Below are 23272 nucleotides of genomic sequence, written 5' to 3'. Positions count from 1 at the left end.
GTGTGTACATATAGATATGTATTTATTTTCATATTATTTTCCATTGTGTTTTATGACAAGATATTGACTATAGTTCCCTGTGCCATACAGTAGAACCTTGTTGTTTGTCTGTTTTATATATAGTATGTGCATTTGCTATTCCCAAACTCTAATTTATCCCTTCCCCACCCCCTCTCCCCTTTTGTATTTAGATCTGTAAGTCTGTTTCTATTTTTAAATAAGTCCGTTTATATCATTTTAGATTCCATATGTAAGTGATATCATAGATATTTGTGTTTTTCTGTGTTACTTAATATGATAATCTCTAGGTCCATCTACATTGCTGCAAATGTCATTATTTCACCCTTTTTATGACTGAGTAGTATTTCATTTTGTGTGTGTGTGTTTGCGTGCTATATATATTTATGTGATATAGGTATGTATCACATCTTCTTTATCCATTCATCTGTCTGTGACCTTGTAGGTTGTTCCATGTCTTGGCATTCATAAATAATGCTGCTGTGAACACGGGAATGCATGTATCTTTTCAAATGATAGTTTTGTCTGGATATATGCCCAGGAGTGGAATTGCTGTATCATTTGGCAACTCTACTGTCAGTTTTTTAAGGAACCGCTATACTGTCTTCCATAGTAGCTGCACCGTTTACATTCCCACCAAAAGTATAGGAGCGTTCCCTTTTCTCCACACCCTTTCCAGCACTTGTTTTTTGGAGACTTTTTAATGATGGCTATTCTGACTAAGTTCTCCCCATTATTAATTATTTCAGAACCAGAATAATTATATTAACTTTGAGGTATCATTAATTAGTTCAGTTTTCTTTATTGAATAGATACAGCAAATCCAGTGCAGGATTGATAGACTTCTTATTCAGGGCCAATACATCATCCTTTTCTTGACACTTTTTCTTCTCGATATAGAGCATCTTTGCTTCATTCCCTCTCCTTTTTGTGTTTTCATTCTTCTCTGCACGGGTATATCCCATGTTGACCAGTTGTTCCTCCCATTACTCTTTTTCCATCTTTTTGTCAAGACAATAGTTTTATTGTTGCGGCCACTTCCAGAAAACTCTTTCACTCTAACGTTTGTTCCTACCACTCCATTTATAGCAACATTATGAATGATCACCAGTGGATACTGTAAGAATTAATCTTCTTGAAACATTTCTAGGAAATCATTACTAATGACGTATCTAGACTCCTTCCACATACATACACTACAGTTGCGATTCTGCTGCTCAGGCCACTATTTCATCTCTCTTCTCCTCTTGATACAGTAATCCCACTGCTGCTGCCCGACTCATCTCTCTAATGGGCTGATTTTTACCTCCTCACTCTAGCTTCTAACTTATTGTCCTGTCATTTTCTTTCCCACTAGTCCTCTGATCTTTCCTTACTATTTTCCAATCCTGCAACAGAAGAGCCTCAATAACAATTCCTGAAATATTTCCCTTCCTAAAATATCTTCTGTGCCCCTGCCACTCTTTTTTCTTGTGGCCAGCTTTTTTTTGCCCTGTGTATTCTGGCCCCCTTCTCATTTCCCTCTAAAGGTGTTTCCTCACTAACCCATTACAGCCCTCACTTCTCTGGCTTCTAATCACCCTCATGCTTTGCTCTGTCATTTCTCTTGTAACTTTCCTGTCTTTGAAGCTGAATTTTAATGGTTGTGATTACTGTGCCTTATGCTTTATTTGTACCTAAATGAAATTACAAAACATCAAGTAGATATTCAGTTATAATGAATAAATGACTTTTGGTCAGTGTTTTGTTTTTTGATACTGGAGATTTCCTTTTTCAATTAACGTATAAATTGACGTTACTTTTTAGGTGTACAACATAATCATTCGCTGTTTGTATGTATATTGCAAAATGATCACAGTTAGCCTACTTAATGTCCATCATCATGTAGAATTTTATTGTTGTGGTAAAAACTCTTCAGATGTGCAAAACAGTATTATTTTCCTTGTGTTTTCATTTTTATTGGCGTATTGGTGATTTACTTTGTGTTGGTTTCAGGTGTACGGCAGAAGCGAGTCAGTTACACATCCACATGTACTCGCTCTTTTTTAGATTCTTTTTCCACACTGGTCGTTACAGAGTAGGGTTCCCTGTGCTACACAGTAGGTCCCTATTTGTTGTTGTTGTTGTTGTTCAGCCGCTGAACTCGTTGTGACCCCATGGACTACAGCATGCCGGGCTTCCTTCCCTGTCCTTCGCCATCTCCCATAGCTTGATCTGACTGACATCCGTTGAGTCAGTCAGTCATCCATCTGACATCTTGTCCTTTGTCATCCCCTTCTTCTTCTGCCTTCAGTCTTTCCTAGCATCAGGGTGTTTTTCAGTGAGTTGGCTCTTCATATTAGGTGGCCAAAGTACTGGAGCTTCAGCTTCAGCATCAGTTCTTCCAATGAATATTTGGGATTGATTTCCTTTAGGATTGACTGGGTTGATCCCTTTGCTGTCCAAAGGACTCTCAAGAGTCTTCTCCAACACCACAGTTCAAAAGCATCAATTTGGCCTTCAGCCTTCTTTATCATCCGACTCTCACATGCATACAAGACTGCTGGAAAAATATATACAGTAGTGTGTTTATGTTAATGCCAATCTCTCAACTTATTCCTATCCCCCTTTTCCCTCTGGTAACCATATGTTTGTTTTCTACATCTATGACTTTGTTTCTGTGTTCTAAATAAGTTCATTTGGACCTTTTTTTTTTTTATTATTCCACATAAAAACAATATCGTATGATATTTGCAACAGCCTTATTAATTATAGTCACTTACTGTACATTGCTTCAATAAATGACCTTTTTGTTTTCCTGTTTTTCTAAGCTTAGTATTTTCTGATATATTTGAAGATCTGAAGGCTGGGTTTTAGTTTAGTTTTTATTTTGTTGTATAAAGCACAAATTAAAGTCTTAGACCTAAATGATGCTATCTCAGTTGATACAGGCAATTTGGAGAAGTGCAGTGACTCCCTCATCCCTAATAAACTTGAAATTTTTTCTACTCTATAAAAGTGAAGCTGACTTACTGCTTTAAAAGTTGACAATATGATTTTTTAAAATTTAAATAGATTTATTTACTATCTTTGTCTGGAGAAAACTTTATACACTGGTACACTTTGTAAAAATCCCTGTATTCAGATTAAATTATATAAGGATCAAATAAAACATTTTATGGGTTTTTCAGTTATTATATCATGGTCTCATGGATTTTTACAACTTCGTATTTTTTCTGAGGCATAGTTAGGTTTCCTTCTTTGTTTATAGTTCTATAATTCTTGCCAAACACCTGGTCATGTTACTGCCACCACAATCAAGATGTAGAACATTGCCATCAGCCCCCTGAAATTTCCTCCTTCTGCTTTGTATTCCTCCTCTGCTGCTCTTGCTCGCTTCTGGCAGTCGGTCGTGTGTGTTTGTCCCTCTGCGTGTGTACACATGCATATCTGGCTCTGTGACCCCATGAGCTGTAGCCCACCAGGCTCCTTTGTCCATGGAATTTTCCACGCAAGCATACTGGAGTAGGTTGCCATTTCCTACTCCAAGGGATCAAACCTGCATCTCTCGCCCCTCCTACACTGGCAGGTGGATTCTTCGCCTGGAAGGTCCCTGTAGTGTTGTCTTTCCAGAATGTCATATAAATATGGAATCGTTCTGAGTAAAGCTTCTTTTACTCAGTGAATATATTTGATACTCATCCATAATATTACATGTAGTATTAGGTTATTTTTCATTACTGGATCCATTCACAAGATAAACACTTTCCAGGTCTTAGTAATTATGAATAAAATTACTGTGAACATTCACATAGAGGACTTGTGTGAGCAAATACGTTTTTGTTTCTTTGGGGTAAATTCCTAGCTATTGGATCAGTGAGTTGTATGGTTGGTAAACATAGGTTTAACTTTATTAGAATATACCAAACTCTTTTCCAGGATGGTTACTGGCAAGGCATGAGAGTTTCAGTAGTTCAGTCTTCACCAGCGCATAATCGTTTTCTATTCTGTAAATTTTAACCACCCTAATGGATGTGTGATATCTCAATGTAGTTTCAATTTGCATTTCCCAAAAGACCAGTGTGTTGAATGAGGACATTTTTTCATGTGCTTATTTGCTATTTGTGTGTATTCTTTAGTACAGTTTTCTTTATATCTTTTGGCCTGTTTCGTTGGTTGGTATGCTGTCTTACTGAATTTTGAGAGGGTTTTTTTTTTTTTTAATTATTATTCTGCATATAAAGCCTTTGTCAAATGTGTATTTTTTTAAAAAAGTTTTCCCCCAATCTGTGGTTTGTTTTTTCATTTTATTAGTATCTTTAGCCAAGCTTAAGTTTTTAACTTTGATGATGCTCAATTTATCGAGTTTTTCATTCCCACATTGTGCTTTAGCTGTCTCATTTAAAAAATCTGTACATTTAAGAATACAGAATTTTTTGGAGAAGGAAATGGCAACCCACTCCAGTCTTCTTGCCTGGAGAATTCCATGGACAGAGGATCCTGGTGGGCTACAGTCCCCAAAGAGTTGGAGACGACTGAGTGAATAAACCTTTGAAATTAAAAACAAAACAAAAAAAGTATAAAATTTTTGTCCTGCTCTGTTCTAAAAGTTTCTAATTTGGGATTTTACATTTCAGTTTGTGATCCTGTTTTAGTTAATTTTTGTGTTTTGTGTAAGGTATGAATCAAGATTTTTTTTTTTAACTTATGGATATCCAGTTGTTCCAGCATCATTTATTGAAAAGACTTACCCTTTGTCCACTGAATTTTGTTTGCACTTTTGTTGAAAATTATATACGTGTGAGTCTATTTCTACACTTGTCATTCTGTTCTCATGATTTATGTGTCTGTTCTCTGGCCAGTACCACTAACTGTGCATAGTAGCTTCATATAGCAAGTGTTAAAATTAGGTTCTATGTCTTCCAGTTTTTGTTGTTTTTTGAAATTGTTAAGCTGTTCTAGTTTTTGTTTTTCCATTTCAACTGAAGAATCAACTTCTTGATTTCTACTCTTTCCCCCCTCCAAAAAACACCTTATTAGGTATTTTATTTTGGTTGTGTTAAATCTGTAGATCTCTTTGGATAAAACTGGCAAGTTAACAATAATGAGTTTTATAATACAGGAACATGATATAGATCTCTTATTTATTTTGGTGCTTCTCGATTTCTTTCATCAATCACTTATACATTTCATCACACAACTCTTACGGATATTTTCATAGATTCTTATCTACGTACTTCATGGTTGTGGTGCTGTTATAGATTGTACTTTTTAAAAATGTAATTTCTAGTTGTTTATTGCTAATACATAAAAATAACATCGATTTTTGTATATTGACTTTTGTCCTACAAACCTGCTAGACTCACTTAGTGTCTACTTTTATAGATTTCTTATGATTTTTCTGTGAAGACAGTCATTTGTGAAAAGGGAATTTTTATTTCTTCCTTTAGATCTGTATGGGTTGTAGTTCTTTTCCTTTGCATTATTCCGCTGAATAGGACCTCCAGTAAGATTTTGAATAGGAATGGTGAAAACAGATGTTTTTGTCTTGTTCTCACTGAAAATACTTATTCTTTCACCAGTGAGTAAGGTTATCAATGTCGTTTTTCTAGTTGAGGAAGTTCACTTCTATTTCTAATTTGATGAAGGTTTCTATAACATTGTAAGTAACTTCTGCCTAGTGTTTTATATGATAATTTATATTATACCATTTGTAGATGAAATTCTATTTTAGGATGTTTAAGTTATTTGCTATAAAGGGTTACGGATTGAAGTTAGGATGGCTAAAATCCTTTTTAACCTTTAACCTGTTAATCCTTAAATATGAATAAATTTATGAAAGTAAAATTGCTGGTTTAAGAGTTTTAGTACACATTGCCAAATTGCCCTTGGAAATGTGCCAAATGATAGTCCCACCAGTGGAGTGTGAATATACCTAGTTCCTTGAATTCTCATCAGTAGTGAAAAGAAAAATAGGTGGTATAAATTCTTAATATATAATAAAATAGATTTAATTATTTCTGTGACTCATTCACAGTCTTTGTTAACAGTTTAGGAAATTGCGCTTATAAATTAAAAATAAAATATTAGTCCTTATAGAAAGCATCATATTGTCACAGATAATATAATGTTTTCTTCCTTTTTGTGGTCCTTCTAGGAACTTTTTAGAAAAGTTCGAAGTATCTTAAATAAGTTGACACCACAGATGTTCAACCAACTGATGAAGCAAGTGTCAGGACTTACTGTTGACACAGAGGAGCGGCTGAAAGGAGTCATTGACCTGGTCTTTGAGAAGGCTATCGACGAACCCAGCTTCTCTGTGGCTTACGCAAACATGTGTCGATGTCTAGTAACGGTAAGAAGAGAGGAAGGAGTAAAACCAGAAATCTCCAAGAGGTATATTCTCCCCTCACTACATATTCTTCCCAGAAGTGTTAATGGGGCAGAGTAAAGGGGAGAATATATTTTTAGTACATGTAATATTCTCATTGTATAAAAATAGCCTTGCTTTTTTATAATGTATTTTCACCTCTGGAGGGGATATGGAGGTAAGACTGAAATAGGCATCATGTGGTCCCATGCAGTGTGGGAAAGATTAAAGAAGGTTAAAATTTGTAATGTGAAATTTTTGTCGTGGGCAACTAGTTTTTCCTGGGGTATCACCTTATAGAAATAAAGCAAGTGCTTACATTTACATTTAGATTCAAAATTGGAAGGCATGTTGATTCTAAGTCTAGCCTTTGTATAAAACTGCTAGGATAGTTGTGGTCATAAAGGTTTCAAAACTGATGATACTCTCTTAGATACTATTAGATTTCTTTCTCTTTACATTGTCCACAGCCTGTCAAATCTAGGGCAAGAAAGAATGGGAGACCAAAGAGCTTCTGGTTAGTGTTCATTATCCTCTATTCTGCAGTCATAAAACTGCCATGTATCATCTGTGTTTTCTCTGCCTGTTACCAAGGTACCTGTATCAGAAATGTGTGTCCTTTAACATTTGAGTTTTTTCTTAATTATCACACCTTATTGTCATTGTGCCTATGAAAATTCAGAATTCCATCATTTTATACCAGTGTTTTTGAGTACCTGTGTTAAAAGTAGGTAAGTCTGTTGGGACTTAAAGTACATCTTCTGTCTTCAAGGGACTAAAAGTCTGTATTGAAGAAAAATAGCATTAGCAAGAAAAAAAAAATCACTCATAATGTATTTTGTGATGTTGTAGTGTCTTGATGCCTGATTGGATGATTCAGCCTGAAATATCAAGTTGAAAGAAAAAGAAATCACCATATTCATGGGAAATGACAAACTTTTCATATGAAGCAGGTAGTTTAGCCTGAATGGAGAGGAGTGGCGAGTACAAATATAGGGAAGGAGGAATGTACTCCCCGCAGGCTCACGTCTCATGCAACAAGCATGGCATAAAGGCTCCAACTACTGACTTTGGAGTCTCATAGTACTATGAGACTATGATAATTTAAACTTCAAATTCCAACTCTGCCATTTGCTGACTTTAAGCTCAGAATAGTTACATAACTTCTTTAAGCATCTTTTTTTTTAATCCATAAAATAAGATTAATTTATATAATTTAAGGTTATTATACTGATAAAATTAATTGGAATGAGATTGTGTTTGTAAAATCTAGCTCAGTTTTAGCCTATCATAGCCGTAAAATTCATAACTAAATTGGTGGTGGTGAAGATTGTGGAGATCTTAAAATATTAGGTATAGAATGAGGAGGACTGTAATAGTTAGCACTACTAGTGATGCTGGGAAAGATTGAAAGCACAAGGAGAATAGGGTGGCCGAGCCTGAGATGGTTAGACAGCTACATCACCAGCTCAGTGGACATGGATTTGAGCAAACTCCAAGAGACAGTGGAGGACACAGGCGCCTAGCTCGTCTGCAGCCCACGGGGTCACAGAGTTGGACACAACCTAGTGACTGAACAAGAACAGGTTGTAGATGCTTTACATATGTCATTTTGACACTTACCGTAAGCCTTAAAGGTTAGTATTATTAGCCCCACTCTATTGACTAAGAAGTTGAGGCTTAAAAAAAAGAATTAATAACTTGCTCACTTTGTCACATAACTAGTAAGTGGCAGTGATGGAACTCAAATCTAGGGTTATTTAACTCAGTCAGTTGCCTCCAACCTGTACCATCGTCACCTGAAAGCAAACTGATTCCTCAGCTCGTGCCTTTAGCTTCACTGTCACAGCCGTGACATCCTGCAGTCAGAAATCAGAACTAGGGCTAGATCCCGAGCTTCTGGCTCATAATTTTATGCTTTTTACCAGTTTTTTTTATTGAACCAGTGAAGGGTTGTGGATTTTGTTGTTGTTATTTTGTTTTTTTATACCAAAATCATGTTGTATCAGGGTCTAGCTGATTAACAGTGTTGGGAAAGTTTCAGGTGAACAGTGAAGGGACTCAGCCAAACAGTTTTTTTAATAGAAGAATACTGTTGATGAAAATGACCCTTAAAGGCCTGGCCATAATACAAGTTAGTTTGGAATGGGAAGAATTCACAGATAAGCCAGCTACTTATGGGTCTTTTGTTGTGCCATACCCTTTTATAATGAGTTTTTAAACTTTATTGGATTTTTTTAAAATTATAAAATAACAACCTATTGGAATAATTCAAACAGAATAGGGATATACACAGAGAAAGTTTATACTCTTCCCTTGAAGCCCCAGTCAGTTAAGTTTCCTTTCCTTCCAAGGCAATCAGTGCAAGTGATATGGTTGTATTGTTCCATAATTTTCTTTATATTTATAAAATCATATAAAAACATACACATATGTGTAAATAAGATGTTTTTAATTTTTTGTTTTAATTGAATTATGTTATTATTTTGCATTTTGCTTTCTATCCCCACTTAGTATGTTTTAGGCATCCCCTTAGGTCATTGCAGATAGATTTTACTCACACCTTGTAATAGCTTCATATATTCCATTACATATACACACATACACATATAAATTTTTTTCATTAATTTTCATCTCTTCTGCCCCTGCCCCACCCCATGTTGTTTTTGGTTTTTTGTTTTGGATGGTTTTTTGCAACCAGAAAAGAAGCAGTGCTGCAATAAACAACTAAGTACATTTATTCTTACATGCTGGAGCTTTTACTTCTTTAGCATAGGTACCCCCAAAGTTATATACCAAAGGATATATATTTTTAAATTTTTTTATTGAAGTATAACAGAAATACAAATAGTTTGGGAAAAGGAAAATTGCTCATTTATATTTTTGGTTAAATTCAGTTCAGTTCAGTCCCTCAGTCATGTCTGACTTTGCAACCCCATGAACCATAGCATGCCAGGCCTCCCTGTCCATCACCAACGCCTGGAACCTACCCAAACTCATGTCCATTGCGTCATTGATGCCATCCAGCCATCTCATCCTCTGTCATCCCCTTCTCCTCCTGCCCTCAATCTTTCCCAGCATCAGGGTCTTTTCAAATGAGTCAGCTCTTTGCATCAGGTGGCCAAAGTATTGGCGTTTCAGCTTCAACATCAGTCCTTCCAATGAACACTCAGGACTGATCTCCTTTAGGATGGACTGGTTGGATCTCCTTGCAGTCCAAGGGACTCTGAAGAGTCTTCTCCAACACCACAGTTCAAAAGCATCAATTCTTCGGCGCTCGGCTTTCTTTATAGTCCAACTCTCACATCCATACATGACCACTGGAAAAACCGTAACTTTGACTAAACGGACCTTTGTTGGCAAAGTAATGTCTCTGCTTTTTAATATGCTGTTTGGGTTGGTCATAACTTTTCTTCCAAGGAATAAGCGTCTTTTAATTTCATGGCTGCAGTCACCATCTGCAGTGATTTGGGAGCCCCCCAAAATAAAGTCTGCCACTGTTTCCACTGTTTCCCCATCTATTTGCCATGAAGTGATGGGACCGGATACCATGATCTTAGTTTTCTGAATGTTGAGCTTTAAGCCAACTTTTTTACTCTCCTCTTTCACTTTCATTAAGATGCTCTTTAGTTCACTTTCTGCCATAAGGGTGGTGTCATCTGCATATCTGAGGTTATTGATATTCTCTTGGCAATCTTGATTGCAGCTTGTGCTTCATCCAGCCCAGCATTTCTCATTATGTACTCTGCATATAAGTTAAATATAAATTAATGATTTAAATACTCTCATAATGTTTAATTTTAAGCTACCACATTAGTGTATATTTCATTGTATATCAGCAAAGTGAACATACCTAACTCTCTGGTCAATAAATGTAGTTGTACCTTTCTTCCTTAAAGATGACCACTGTCCTAACTTCTAACATCGTAGCTAACTTACTTTTGAGGCTTGTTTTATTTAACAGTGATTTGTTTTACTTAAGGTTGGCAGTGGGACTATTCATAGATTTCTAATACGAACCAAATACAAAAATCAAACAGCCATAAGAATAATGAAAACCTAAATATGAAAAGCTAATCTCTTAGTAGAAAAATAAGGCTATCTTCATGAACCTTGAGTGAGGGAAAATTTCTTTAGCAAGATGCAAAATAAATATAAAGGAGGAAAATATCAAATATGACTGTTTAAATTTATAACCCTTGGTGCAGCAAATGGTGCTATAAATAAAAAGGTAAAGCCACAGCCTGGGAGAATATATCTGAAATGCATATAGCTGCCAAAATATTAGAATCCAGAGTTGAAGGGGAAAAAAGCAAATCAGTAAGAAGAAAAAAAGCCCAATATAAAAAACGGACAGTTCATAGAAATGAAATCCATTGGCTCATAAACTTAAAAGATACTCAATGTTATTCATTGTTAGTGACAAGAATTGACAAGATACAGTTCTGTGCAAGTCACATCCATGAGAGTGAGGGCAAAATGCAAAGATGAGCGTAATCACTTTGGAGAGTAATCAGACAACAGTGGTGAAGATGTTCATATGCTATTCCCCAATAATTTCACTTCTTAGTGTATATCCCAGAGAAATTCCCATTTGTACACAAGGAATCACATGTTAGAATGTTTATCTAGGTATTGATTTTAATAGTGAACAACAGGAAGCACCCAAAATAAGCCGACAGAAGAATATACCACAGTTTATTTTAAAAAATAATCAGGCACACGAGGAAAAGACAGCATGAATGAGAACCAACAACAAGCAAATGCCCTGTGTTGGGCTCCAGATACTGGTTTTATCAGGCACAGATGTTAAATGAATATGCTTACATTCAAGGTGATAGACTGATAATTTCAGTAGAGAAAGATAAAATATAAAAAGGACCAAACAGAATTTCCAAAACTGAAATTAAAATTAAGAAGGCAATAAAAGGGTTTAATAGCAGATGAGACACAGCTGAAGAAGAGAATTATAAACTAGAATGTAAGTATATAGACTCCAGATTGAAGCACTGAGACCCCCAAAAAGAAAATTAACGAGAGGTTAAAAGATGATAAAATCAAAAGATTTCCTGCAAACCCCAAGCATGACCTTTTTTAAAAAGGCTGAAAGAAACCTTTTACAACTGGTCCTAGTAAAGCTAATTACAGGAAGAAAAAGATACTAAAAAGAAACAATAATTTGTCTGCAAGTTTCTTAGGACTCAAAAGTCACCATATATAAAAAAAAAAAAAAAGTTGGTAAATCAAACTACATTAAAATTAGCATTTTTCATGAAAAAGTGTCACCATTAAGTGAGAATGCATGCCACGTGTTAGAAGATAATTGCAGCATAAAAATCCAATAAAGCGCATACCAACTGAGAAAGTAGCATTGACATGTACGCGCTGTCATGTGTAAAACAGACAGCTAACACAGGGAGCCCAGCCTGGTGACCTAGGGGGTGAGGAGGGGGGTGGGGAGAGGGAGGCTCATGAAGGAGGGGATATGTATACATATAATTACGACTGATTTGTGTTGTATGCAGAAACCAATATAGGAGTGTAAAACAGTTTTCCTCCAATTAAAAAAGTTTTGAAAAAAACTAACAAATTAATAAGAAATTAGCTTAATTTTTAAATAGACAAGAGACTTAAATATTTCACCAAAGAGGTTATCCAAATGACCAATAAATATGAAAAAAAATAATCAATTAGATAAAACCATGCAATAATACCAGATTGCTAAATTTACCAGGTGTTTGCAAGTAGGGGAAGCAACCAGAACTGTCAAGCAGGGCCAGTGGGAATATAAATTGTAACAGTCACTTTGGAAGAGATTAGCATCATCTACAAAACCTGGAGTTATTTATTTATTTATTTTTTGCTATAACCAGCATTCTTAAGAATATACGCAACAGATAAACATACATTTCTTATGGGCCAGGAAGCGTATGGAAATGTTTGTCATTATTCATAGTGAGTAAAATCTTGAAACCGCCCATAAACAGTAAAATGGATGAATTGTTGCATGTTCACACTGGGACACTCAAACCAAACTATAACTGTGTACACATGGCTCTAACAAGAAAAAGCTTTAGCAGAAGAAGCCAGACCCAAAAGAATATATATTGTTTGTTTATTTAAAGTTCAAAAGTAAATACGGGGTTTGGGAATGCATATCTGGATGGTAAAACAAAGAAAAGCAAGAAAGTGGTTATTATAAAAATATAGGATAATAGGATTAACTGTGAAGGCTGGATAGTTGTAGTGCTTTGAAAGCATTTAACTGAAGCTCTGGGAGGCTTCAGTGTTCTTGAAGCTACACTTTGAAAAGAAGAAGAGCAAGCACTAGAGTGAAAAAATTTTTTAAATGCTCAGGGCCCTTAACTTGAATATTTAGTATCTTAAAAATGAAAGATGAAAGTAAATATGGCAAGATACTAAGTTTTAGCAAACTTGAGTGGTGAATACTTTTTTTGAGTGTGTGCTCTTTTCTTTTATACTTTATAAAAGAAGAAGTGGTGTTAAGCTGATTATTTTCAGATGGCATGTCCATGAGCAGTGTTGTCCAAAATTGAAATGATAGTATATGTTTCACTAAGGCCAGCTTAAGCAGATTTTTTTTCCTTTTAAGTTTCGGTTTCCTGTTACAATGCTTCTTGTGAAATCAAACAAGAAGGATCTACTCTGTGCAACGTTTTCCAGTCCTTCTTAACTACAGGTGCTACTTGTTTTGTTTTGTTTTTAACATAATTGTTAGTTTGAGAAACAGTTCCTCCAACAGAATGAAAGAAAATGAAGAGCGAATTAAAAAAATAAGATATTACCCAGGGGAGGTATTCTTTTTCTATCCATTATGTTCATTAAGTTATTTCAGTAGCTTCACTTTCATTATCCGTGTGTTTTACCGAGACATATCTGCAGGTCAAATTGTAAGATCTTTGGCCTGGTTCATAGTCCTGAGAATGTATAGACCTATGCCACTTGCATGGATTATCATGAATTTGAAGTATTGGAATCTAGTTATGCTTGCCCACACAGTCATATTATCTTTCTAAATAGTAGTAGTTAAGAGTAGTGGGAATCATAACAGTATTTTGAGGGGATGTGTTACATCTAACTCATTTAATCCTCACAACCATTTTATTATTCCTATTTTAAAACATTTTGTGAAAGTTGGGAAATTGCCTAAATAGGGATTTTATACATATGGAGGTTGCCAGTGTTAAATGATAGAACCCTAGTTCGAACAAGAGCCAGTGAAAGTGTTAGTCACTCAGTCGTGTCTTGACACTTTGAAACCCCATGAACTGTAGCCCACCACACTCCTCTGTCCATGGAATTTCCCAGGCAAGAATACTGAAGTGGGTTGCCATTTCCTCCTCCAGAGAATCTTCCCGACCCAGGGATCGAAACCAACTTGCCTGCATCGCAGGTGGATTCTTTACCGTCTAAGCCACCAGGGAAGAATTGGACTATAAAGAAGTCTGAGTGCCAAAGAATTGATGCTTTTGAACTGTGGTGCTGGAGAAGACTTTTGAGAGTCCCTTGGAGAACAAGGAGATCAAACCAGTCAATCCTAAAGGAAGTCAACCCTAAATATTTATTGGAAGGACTGATACTGAAGCTGCAATACTTTGGCCACCTGATGCGAAGAGCCAAATCATCAGAAAAGGCCCTGATTCTGGGAAAGATTGAAGGCAGGACAAGAAGGCAGTGACAGAGGAAGAGATGGTTGGATGGCATCCGACTCAATGGATGAGTTTGAGCAAACTCCGGCAGATGGTGAAGGACAGGGAAGCCTGGTGTGCTGCAGTCCCTGGGATCACAAAGAGTTAGTCACAACTTAGCCACTGAACAACAGCAAGCTCAAACAGAGACTTAGATCTCTGGTTTTAAAGTCTCGGGGTTGGTTTTTTTCCTGACCTCGGGCAATAAATGGAGACATTTTTGGTTATGACTACTAGCATGTTAGTGTGTAAAGGATGCACTTTAGTGCGTCAAGTTCAGGATGCTCCTGAACATCCTACAGTGCACAAGACAGCCACCTGCAGCAAAGGGCTGTCCAGCGCAAAACGTTCATCGTGTCAAGGACGAGAAACTTGGTCTACATCGTTGAGATTTTAAGACTTAAGAGATTACTTATTGTCACTGTTCAGAACAGGGTTGTTTTGTTTTTGTTTTGTTGACCACACTGCACAGCTTGTTGGGGTCTCAGTTCCCTGAGCAGGGATTGAATCCCCACCCTCAGCAGTGAAAGTGTGGAGTCCTAACCACTGGACTGGGAGGGAATTCCCTCAGAGCAGTTTTTAAACCTTTTTCTGCCTCACTTCAATCACACACCTCCGTAAGTCACTTTGCAGTTCTTATCTAAGGGAGGGCTTGAGAAGACAGCTGTGTGTCAGTTTTCCTTGACATCCTAAGGGGTGGTAGGCTTTCTAAAAAGAAATTCTTTAGATTTACAGAGGAAATTGATACAATAGTTTTGGCTTTACCAATTGGCTCTGCATCTCAGTTGGTAAAGAATCCGCCTGCAATGTGGGAGACCTAGGTTCAATCCCTGGGTTGGGAAGATTCCCTGGAGAAGGGAAAGGCTACCCACGCCAGTGTTCTGGCCTGGAGAATCCAGTCCATGGGGTCGCAAAGAGTCGAACATAACTGAGCGACTTTCACTTCACTTCACACCATATTTATTGTGTACACAGGCACACTTGTTTAGACTTCTCTGCAGCTGCCTGCCTTTGCCAAGCTCTGCTAAGTGAAACCTCTGGCACATAAGACTTAAAGACCTTATGAGAGATAGTAACATGGGCCTCTAGAGTATGCTGCTGCTTCTGCTGGTTCAAGTAGGAATGAATGAAGAGATCTGCAAGACCTTCTTCACAAACTGTAGCTTGCCAGGTTTTTCTGTCCTTGGAATTTTCCAGGCAAGAATACTGGTGTGAGTTGCCATTTTCTCCTCCAGAGGATATTCCCAATCCAGGGATGGAACCCTGGTCTCCTGCATTGCAGTCTGGTTCTTTACCACCTGCAGGGAATACCCCTTCAAAGACTGCAGGACATTTAACTAGAATGCAGTAACTAGAATGCAGTACTTCTCTTAGGAGGAAGAGGACATCTGAAAGTGAAAGTAAAGTCACTCAGTCACGTCCGACTCTTTGCGACCCCATGAACTATAGCCTACCAGGCTTCTCCATCGATGGGATTTTCCAGGCAAGAGTGCCAGAGTGGGTTGCCATTTCCTTCTCCAGGGGAATCTTCCTGACCCAGGGATCGAACCCAGGTCTCCCACATTGCAGGCAGACGCTTTACCCTCTGAGCCACCAGGAAAGCCCTGAGGACATCTGAATTGAGTGGCAAATAAAGAAGGGCAGATAGTAGAAATTGCTATCCTGTATCTAAATCTGTGCTTAAATAAAATTTTACATTGAATTATTAGTCCTTTTTATTGCACTGTTTCATTTTAATCAAAATTTAAAGAAAATCCCTAACTCGGAACTCATTTTGAGCCTAAGTTCCTAAGAGCGGGGCACTGCTAAATTCCTACTGCCTGAAATGGTTTCTGGTACATAACAGACCCTCATACATATGTTTTGAGTGAATGGATAAATGCATGAATGAAAGTATAACTTGAGTTTATTTTGCACCTTAAGACCATGCTTTTGTTACTTTTAATCTCTGCTGTGGCAGGCATGCAAAGCTCAGCTGTAAAGAATGGCACTGTGGGTAAATTTCTGCATTCTGTGTCCTGTTATACCAGATCCAAGACTTTTAATGTGCCGCTGAAGAAAAGATTGATGAGAAATGACTTACCCTTTCATAACTTGACCACTCCCTTTCCAGTCTTGTGGACATGCCTAAGTGCTGTATACCTCTTCGAATGTATCTGATAGAACACATTTTGGTAGATGTGTTCATCATGCATACAGATCATGTTATGTTCATTTTTAGTTGGGAATTCACTAAGGCCCTTCTATTTTCTAGTCTCCTGTTGGACTCCATCAATACACAACTAACAGCCCTTGGTGATTTTCAGGGAATTTGATCCTTTTAAGGAGAAGAAGTATTTACCATCAATACTAACAAATACATTAGCAATTCAAATCCAATTGCTTGAAGAAAATGACTCCCCAATCCTGACAGCATTCATATCCAAGGTTGCTGGCTGACCAGGATGTGGCAGGTCTCTTCGCAATCTGAGGTGGACACAGTTGGTTTACAGTGCAATGTGGTGTCACATGGCTAGTTTACTCTTGCGTAAAAATTAAAAGGTAGGTTCTCTCCAGCAAATCCAGCTTACCAAGCAGTCTTGGTATAAAATGTTCCCCATTGACTCCCTCACTTTCTAAGGAATCATCTCCCAAACAACCCATCTGAAACACTTAGTATCTTAGTTTTAATTCCAGACTACAGTTTAATGAAATTATAGTTGTCTGAGAGAGAGCTTCTTCTCACTGTGGCATGTCACCTTTCACTTTTGGTATAATCCACGATCACATCTTCAAGCATCCACTTCGTCTACTGTTACGAACTGAATGTTTATCTCTCCCCCAATTCTTAGGTTGAAGCCCAACCCTCCATGTGATGGTGTTAGGAGGTGTTAGGAGGTGGGGCCTTTGAGAGGTAATTAGCTTTAGCTGAGGTCATAAGGGTGGATCTCCCATGATGGAAATTAGTGTCTTTAATAAACAGGAAGAGGTACTAGAATTTCTTTTCCACCACGTGAGGATAGAGTAGGCAGATGTCTGCGCACCAGACATCTGAAGAAGAGGGTTCTTCTTCACCAGGAGTCGGATCTGCCTGCACCTTGATCTTGGATCTTGTCCTCCAGAACTGTGTGAAATAAACATCCGTTGTTTAAGCCACCCTATCTGTGGTATTTCATTATAGCAGCCCTACCAGACTAAGTAAGACATTCACTCTTCATGTTCTCACTAACCGATTTTATTGAGTCTCCTGACCAGTCAAGTGTCCCCTGACAACACAAGTCAACTTAACGCTATCATAATTTCATAATTCTGTTGAATTTAACATCTCTTAAGAAGAAGAAGATTACCGTGCATCACAGTTCTCAGGCCGTATCCTCCCTGGCCTATTTCCATTTTTCCACAGCCCCTGTTAACCATCCCCAGAGGACATTAAGAGCATGTTCCAAGGCAAGTCTTTAGGGCGTTGTGTAGCCAGACCTTCATTCATTTAGAGACAAATGTGCTTGCAGGTCTGTGGCCATTCTGCTGATCGTTCCATTTTAATACTTCCATGTGAACATATCTAACAAGCATATGCAGCAGTCATAGGTTCTTTATGTCCTGTACATGTAAACTGTTGTGTGACCACCATTTTGGGATAGCAGATATTCAGTTCGCTTGCCTTTTGTGGTTCTCTCCCTAATTGCTTTGTGAACTGAAACATTTTTTTTATGTTTATGTTATTACAATATAGATGTCTCTTAAATTTTACTGATAAGCTTGTCAGTACAGCTCCAAATTTAAATATAGCTCTATTAGTTTGTAGAATTCTTGGCTATGTTCTGAGCACTATTACTTGTTTTAATTAGACTGTCTCATTTAATCCTTCAAACAGTCCTATGAGATAGACGTCCCCATTTTAGAAAGTAATAGAAGTTCGGAGAAGCTAAGTAATTTGGCCAGGGTCACATGGGCAGTGCTGGGATTATGACTCTCCACAGCTCCTGTTGCACCAGCTGCTTCATGGTGTCCCCAGTCTGTAATCACTGGAATCCTTTTGCTGATGACGGGATTAAGGCTTAATGAGGTAGCTTGCTCACATTTACATACTGATGAGGTGTAGAGCAGGGATTCAAACCCTGATTTTACAGCTCAGGATTCCAGTGCTCTTTCACTTTGAGTGTTCCAAATATGCCAGGTAAAGGTTATTCTCTGTGACTTAAAGCGCTTCCAACAAACCTATTGCATCGGATGCTTAAAGCTGCATTCAGGTTAGACACAGGGATTGTGCCTCCCTTGTTTGGATGATTAATGAATTGGGGTTAAAAGAATTGCCTTCATTTAAAATCAAGCAGGCAAAAAAAAAAAAGAAAGAAAATCATGCAAGTGAATCTTTTCAATATAGCCTTCCCTACATAAAAGGTGTAAAAAGCAAATCCTTTAATACATTTTGTGTAGGGAAATTGTCCCTTGCCTTATGTCATTTCTACTTGTTCCTTCCTGTAAATAAAATACACAAGTTGTATTTATTTGACCTTTCTGACTGATTTTAATTCTGGTCCCTCTCATTAAGACAGTGGTTTGAATTTTCGTATTATCCACATTTTTTCACATCTTCTACATAGTAAATCCATAATGCAGGAAAAATATTTTTAAGGCTGATAAATTGTGATGGTTTTTATCCCATCAGTCTATAATGTCCTTAGTATTAATATAGACAGTGGTGGTGAATATGCTAAGAAGTTGGCAAAGACCTCTTGATGTGTTTATTTGAGTTCCTGTACAACAGCAAATTGAATATAACTGCTGAATTTTTGAACCTTTGCTTTGTTCTGGAACCTAATGTCATGCTGGGTGCTCTATTATATAGAACCTCTCAGATATGCTGCTGCTTTATATTCTGGGTGGTAGAAAGTAAAAGATAGTCTACTTTTGGCTTCTGCTTTGAAAACCCTTTACTTTTATGTTTCGTTTCTTTAAGGCTAATTAAGTACCTGCTCTCAGAACTTCCCTGAGAGGAACTTCCCTGGTGGTCCAGTCCCCTGTGCTCCCAACGCAGGAGACCTGGGATTGATCCCTGCTTGGGAAACTAGATCTCACATGCCACAACTGAATGTCTTACATACCGCACTTAAGATCTGCATAGCCAAATAAGTACAAGTAAATTAAAAACCTGCCGTCTTGTGTGATCATAGAATAGGCCTGACTTTGACATAACCTGTTGTCACTTGTACTTGTATGGCCTAAATTTGGACATAAGGACATGTTAGCTTTCCTGTGATTGTCTAAAAAGAATCCATATTTGGTGTTCTTCCCCTCTTTCTAAGTTAAAAAAAAAAGTGAAATGAAACATTCGGCTCTGGTTGGTAAGAGCTGGCCTTGTTGAATGGTCTTTCATGTCTCACTGGGAATATGTTGGAGAGTGTGCCATCATTTCTTGCACAAATATGCTGTGGTATTAAGTCCTCAAGTTTCTCGCCATTCAGCCTTGATCAGCAGCTGTCCAAATCCATTCTGGTTGACAACTCTTTTGTGAATATAAATACAAGACGTCCTGTTTTTTATTAACTTCTCCCACTAAATCTAGGACAGAGACCATGTATTTCAGAACTTTGGGAGCCACTTTGTGTTCTAGGAAAATCATTTTGCCATATTGTCATGGCTGTTCAAAATGGTACTCGGAATTTTGTCTGTAAAATAGAATTTTTTAGTCACTCACTATGCTGGTTCACTTCCTTTATATTCTGAATTAGAATGTCTCTTTATTTAGTTACAAGTAACCTTGAAGGTGAAGCTATTGCAGTTAATAGAAAACAATTGTCATTGGGTTTGTATGAACATCTTACAAGCATCTTGCCTCCAGCCGGCCCCTTCCCTCCGTCTTGAGTCTTCCTGTGTATCAAAACAATGTGTCTGAGTTGGGCATTTATTAGACAACTTGTAGAGACCTAGTGTTTTCTTTTGGCACATAAGAAATAATAAACATAGTGTATCGATAGACAAGTCAGATACTAGCATTACAGTGTTGTGACATCCCCCTTAGGAAAAGATGTCTCATATTCTGAAATGTGACCCTCACACACATCTTTCTGCATCTTTCTAGAATATTCTGTATCTTTGTAGACTAAGGATCTCACCTCCAACAGTTTTCCTATGGCTGTGAAATTCTCCCCTGCTTTATTTCATTTTTATTTGTTTCTTGAAACCAAAGTACCTACTGTAGTAATTTGAAAAACAAAAATAATAACCTTTGACAGTTAAAAAGGTCTAGAGGAGTGCGGAGTCATACTTGTAATCGTATTAAAAGGATTTTAAAGTCAGCTGGCGGCACAACCAGCCATAGGGGATGCAGTACATTTATATGAGAGGAGTGTGTGTCTTTTCTGTATAAAATTTAAAGCTTCTTAACCGTTGAAAACTTGAAATGCCTAAAGCTAAATTGTGTATCTTTTGTAGAATGCTTACCTGTGGTTCGGTGAGCATTATTTTGCACAGTACAGAAAATAGATTTTTGAGAAAATCATTGGATTTCTTTAAGTAATCTTGCCACTTTTGCATTTTCCCATCTGGATGCAGCTGAAAGTACCCATGGCAGACAAGCCTGGTAACACAGTGAACTTCCGGAAGCTACTACTGAACCGTTGCCAGAAGGAGTTTGAAAAAGATAAAGCCGATGATGATGTCTTTGAGAAGAAGCAGAAAGAGCTCGAGGCTGCCAGCGCTGTAAGTATTTTCACAGAAAAACTGTGCTTGTGCGCTTTGAGTGTTATCAGAATTTTCATGAAGTCGTCCTGCTACTTCAGTAGGTAGTTTCTGTTTCTTCAGGTGGAGATATACTGTATTGATGTTTAGAGGAAAGCTTTATTCCTTTTAGTGCCACGTGTGAAAACGACTCAACCTTCTAAGATAGGGATTCAGAACCTAGACTTCAGAGAGGTTACTGAATTCCAGAAATCTCCTGAAATGGATACGAACTTGTGGGTATAGTTTTATTTTCTGAATAGGTCTGTGGTTAACTGTCAAAACCTCAAAGGCTCTCCTTGACCCCTAGTTTAAACAAGTTTATTTCAACAACAAGACACTTGACTTGAAGGGAAAATTATGTAGGATCATTTCTTCTTTTAGAGTAATTTATCCTTACTTAAATAGAGATTGCCTTATGTGTAACAGCTACATACAAAAAAATTATAAAATTTTCACTGGTTTTACAATGGTAAATAAAAAAACGTTAAAATCCTCCAATCAAACAAGGAGTGCAAGAATTTTTATGTTGTTCTGTTTTTGGTAGACAATGAAAACAAAATAATATACTGTAGTATAAAGATAAGAGTTGATGAGTATGCCCCTAATGGAGATAAAGGGGATGTTTTCACCAAACCAGTATTTATCCCTATCCCATCTTCATTTGATGTTAATCAAAACATACCATCGGCCCTTTAGTTTTTTTTAAAAAATGCACTATGCTTGTGCATATACACCAATTACTTTATGTACAGTAAAGGAATGAGAAAGGGGAAAATGAAATAGAAAAACTACACTCTAGTAGTCAGGATATGGTGGAACCAAATTGTGATTTTCTAATGGAGAATGTCTTTTTGGTCTGGAGGAACAGAACTCTAGGGGTTCCCTGTTTAGTAGACACCTACTCTCTGCTGTTGGAACACAACAGTTGTATCTTCATCCTCCACTGCCAACTGTGCAGATATGTCTTTTTCATTGACTGGCTGCCTGTCAGATCGGAATTAATCTGCCTCACTGACAAACCCTTTCGTTCACAGTAGGCTTTTATTAGAGTACTAAGTGGTGTATGCCTCTTAATGTTAAACAGCATCTCTGAACCATCCTGCCCCTACACCTTCAAATTAGTATGATCGTTTTTCTCAGTTTTGACTCCTTCCTTGAGCTTTTCATCAACTCTGCCGAGTGCCATAGTCTCCCCAGCTGCCTCTTCATAGAAGACTTGCCAGGTCTGTACTGAACAAGCACACGGGCAGCACCAGTCAAACGTATGTTTTTAGCACCTATTGAGTAGTACCTTCTTCATCGTCAGGATTCTGTTATTCTTCCTTATGCAATAGCCAGAGGAGAGGACAAGGCTTCATGATGAACTAGAAGAAGCTAAAGATAAAGCCCGGCGGAGATCCATTGGCAACATCAAGTTCATTGGAGAACTCTTTAAACTCAAAATGCTGACTGAAGCCATCATGCATGACTGCGTGGTGAAGCTGCTGAAGAACCACGATGAAGAATCCCTCGAGTGTCTGTGTCGCCTGCTCACCACAATTGGCAAAGACCTGGACTTTGAGAAAGCAAAGGTAGGACCCCCAAATCTCAGAAACCTCCTGCAGGGACGCTGTCACTTGCAGAAGTTGACTGTCAACACGAGTCTCCGCCTTGTCCCAGCAGCCAGGGCTGCTTGTTTTTCTTTTGTCCTTCTCACGGTCAGTGTTAGGCCATCGTGCTCCTTAACACGTTTTCATTAAAGTCAGAAGTGAAGAGAGTCCAAAAGTATTTAAAAGCTGGGTCACAAATTGAGATTATTTGTCCCGTGTCCTTTATTTTACAGGCCCTTCATATGTATATGAATAGCAGTACATTTCTGTGGAATGTACAGAAATTTGGGGGTGGGGGAGAAGCTACCAAGAGCCAGGACTGACTGCAAGACAAGAATGAAGATCCAGTAGCTTTCTCAAGTTTATGCTCTAATTAATGACAGGGCTATCTAACCATAATGTAAGAAATCATTAAAAATATTATAATTCAAACATAACATGGTACTCTCCAAATAAGGGGTAGGGAAATTAGAAACGCATCAAAGAAATAATGTCAGAAATGTTTTATAACATCAGAATCAGCTAGGGTTATGTTTGGCTGTGACAGAAAACCCCGAATATCAGTGTATATATAAGACTGAGGTTTATTTCTCACTCATGTAAATGAAGTTCAGGAGTAAAAATTCTAAGGCTGGCCTGGTGGCTGGCTAAGAGATGACAAAAAATTTCAGTTCCTCCAGTGTAACATTTTGTCATCCCTAAGGTGTAGCCCTGGAGTACTTCTTGACATCATAGCCAAGAAGGTTAGAAAAGGGCAAAGGACGCAGCCACCTCTCTCTTAAGGTTCCAGGGAGATGCAGTATGACATTTCCATTTGTATTCTGTTGGCCTGTAATTAGTCATATGGCCATGGCCTGCTGCCTGGAATATGTAGCCTTTATTTTGGGTGTATATTCAATTAAAAA

At 37.7% G+C, this 23272-nt stretch overlaps 1 protein-coding gene and 1 pseudogene across 13 annotated transcripts in view; one reads left to right on the top strand and one right to left on the bottom strand.

The window, feature by feature from the left end:
- Nucleotides 1-23272, top strand: part of EIF4G3 (eukaryotic translation initiation factor 4 gamma 3) — a 220991-nt gene that overhangs the window by 157332 nt on the left and 40387 nt on the right. For all 13 annotated transcript variants that reach the window (XM_061148102.1, XM_061148101.1, XM_061148099.1 and 10 more), the window contains 3 exons: nucleotides 6155-6352; nucleotides 20611-20757; nucleotides 22113-22349. In XM_061148102.1, coding sequence (XP_061004085.1) covers nucleotides 6155-6352; nucleotides 20611-20757; nucleotides 22113-22349 — 582 coding nt within the window. The remainder of the gene's footprint in view (nucleotides 1-6154; nucleotides 6353-20610; nucleotides 20758-22112; nucleotides 22350-23272) is intronic.
- On the bottom strand, nucleotides 21307-22074 carry LOC133060338 (small ubiquitin-related modifier 2-like; annotated as a pseudogene).

This window comes from Dama dama, chromosome 8, assembly GCF_033118175.1.
Source record: "Dama dama isolate Ldn47 chromosome 8, ASM3311817v1, whole genome shotgun sequence".
Lineage (NCBI taxonomy): Eukaryota > Metazoa > Chordata > Mammalia > Artiodactyla > Cervidae > Dama > Dama dama.
The sequence above is the reverse complement of the archived record's forward strand: the minus strand, read 5'-3'. Positions and strand labels throughout refer to the sequence as shown.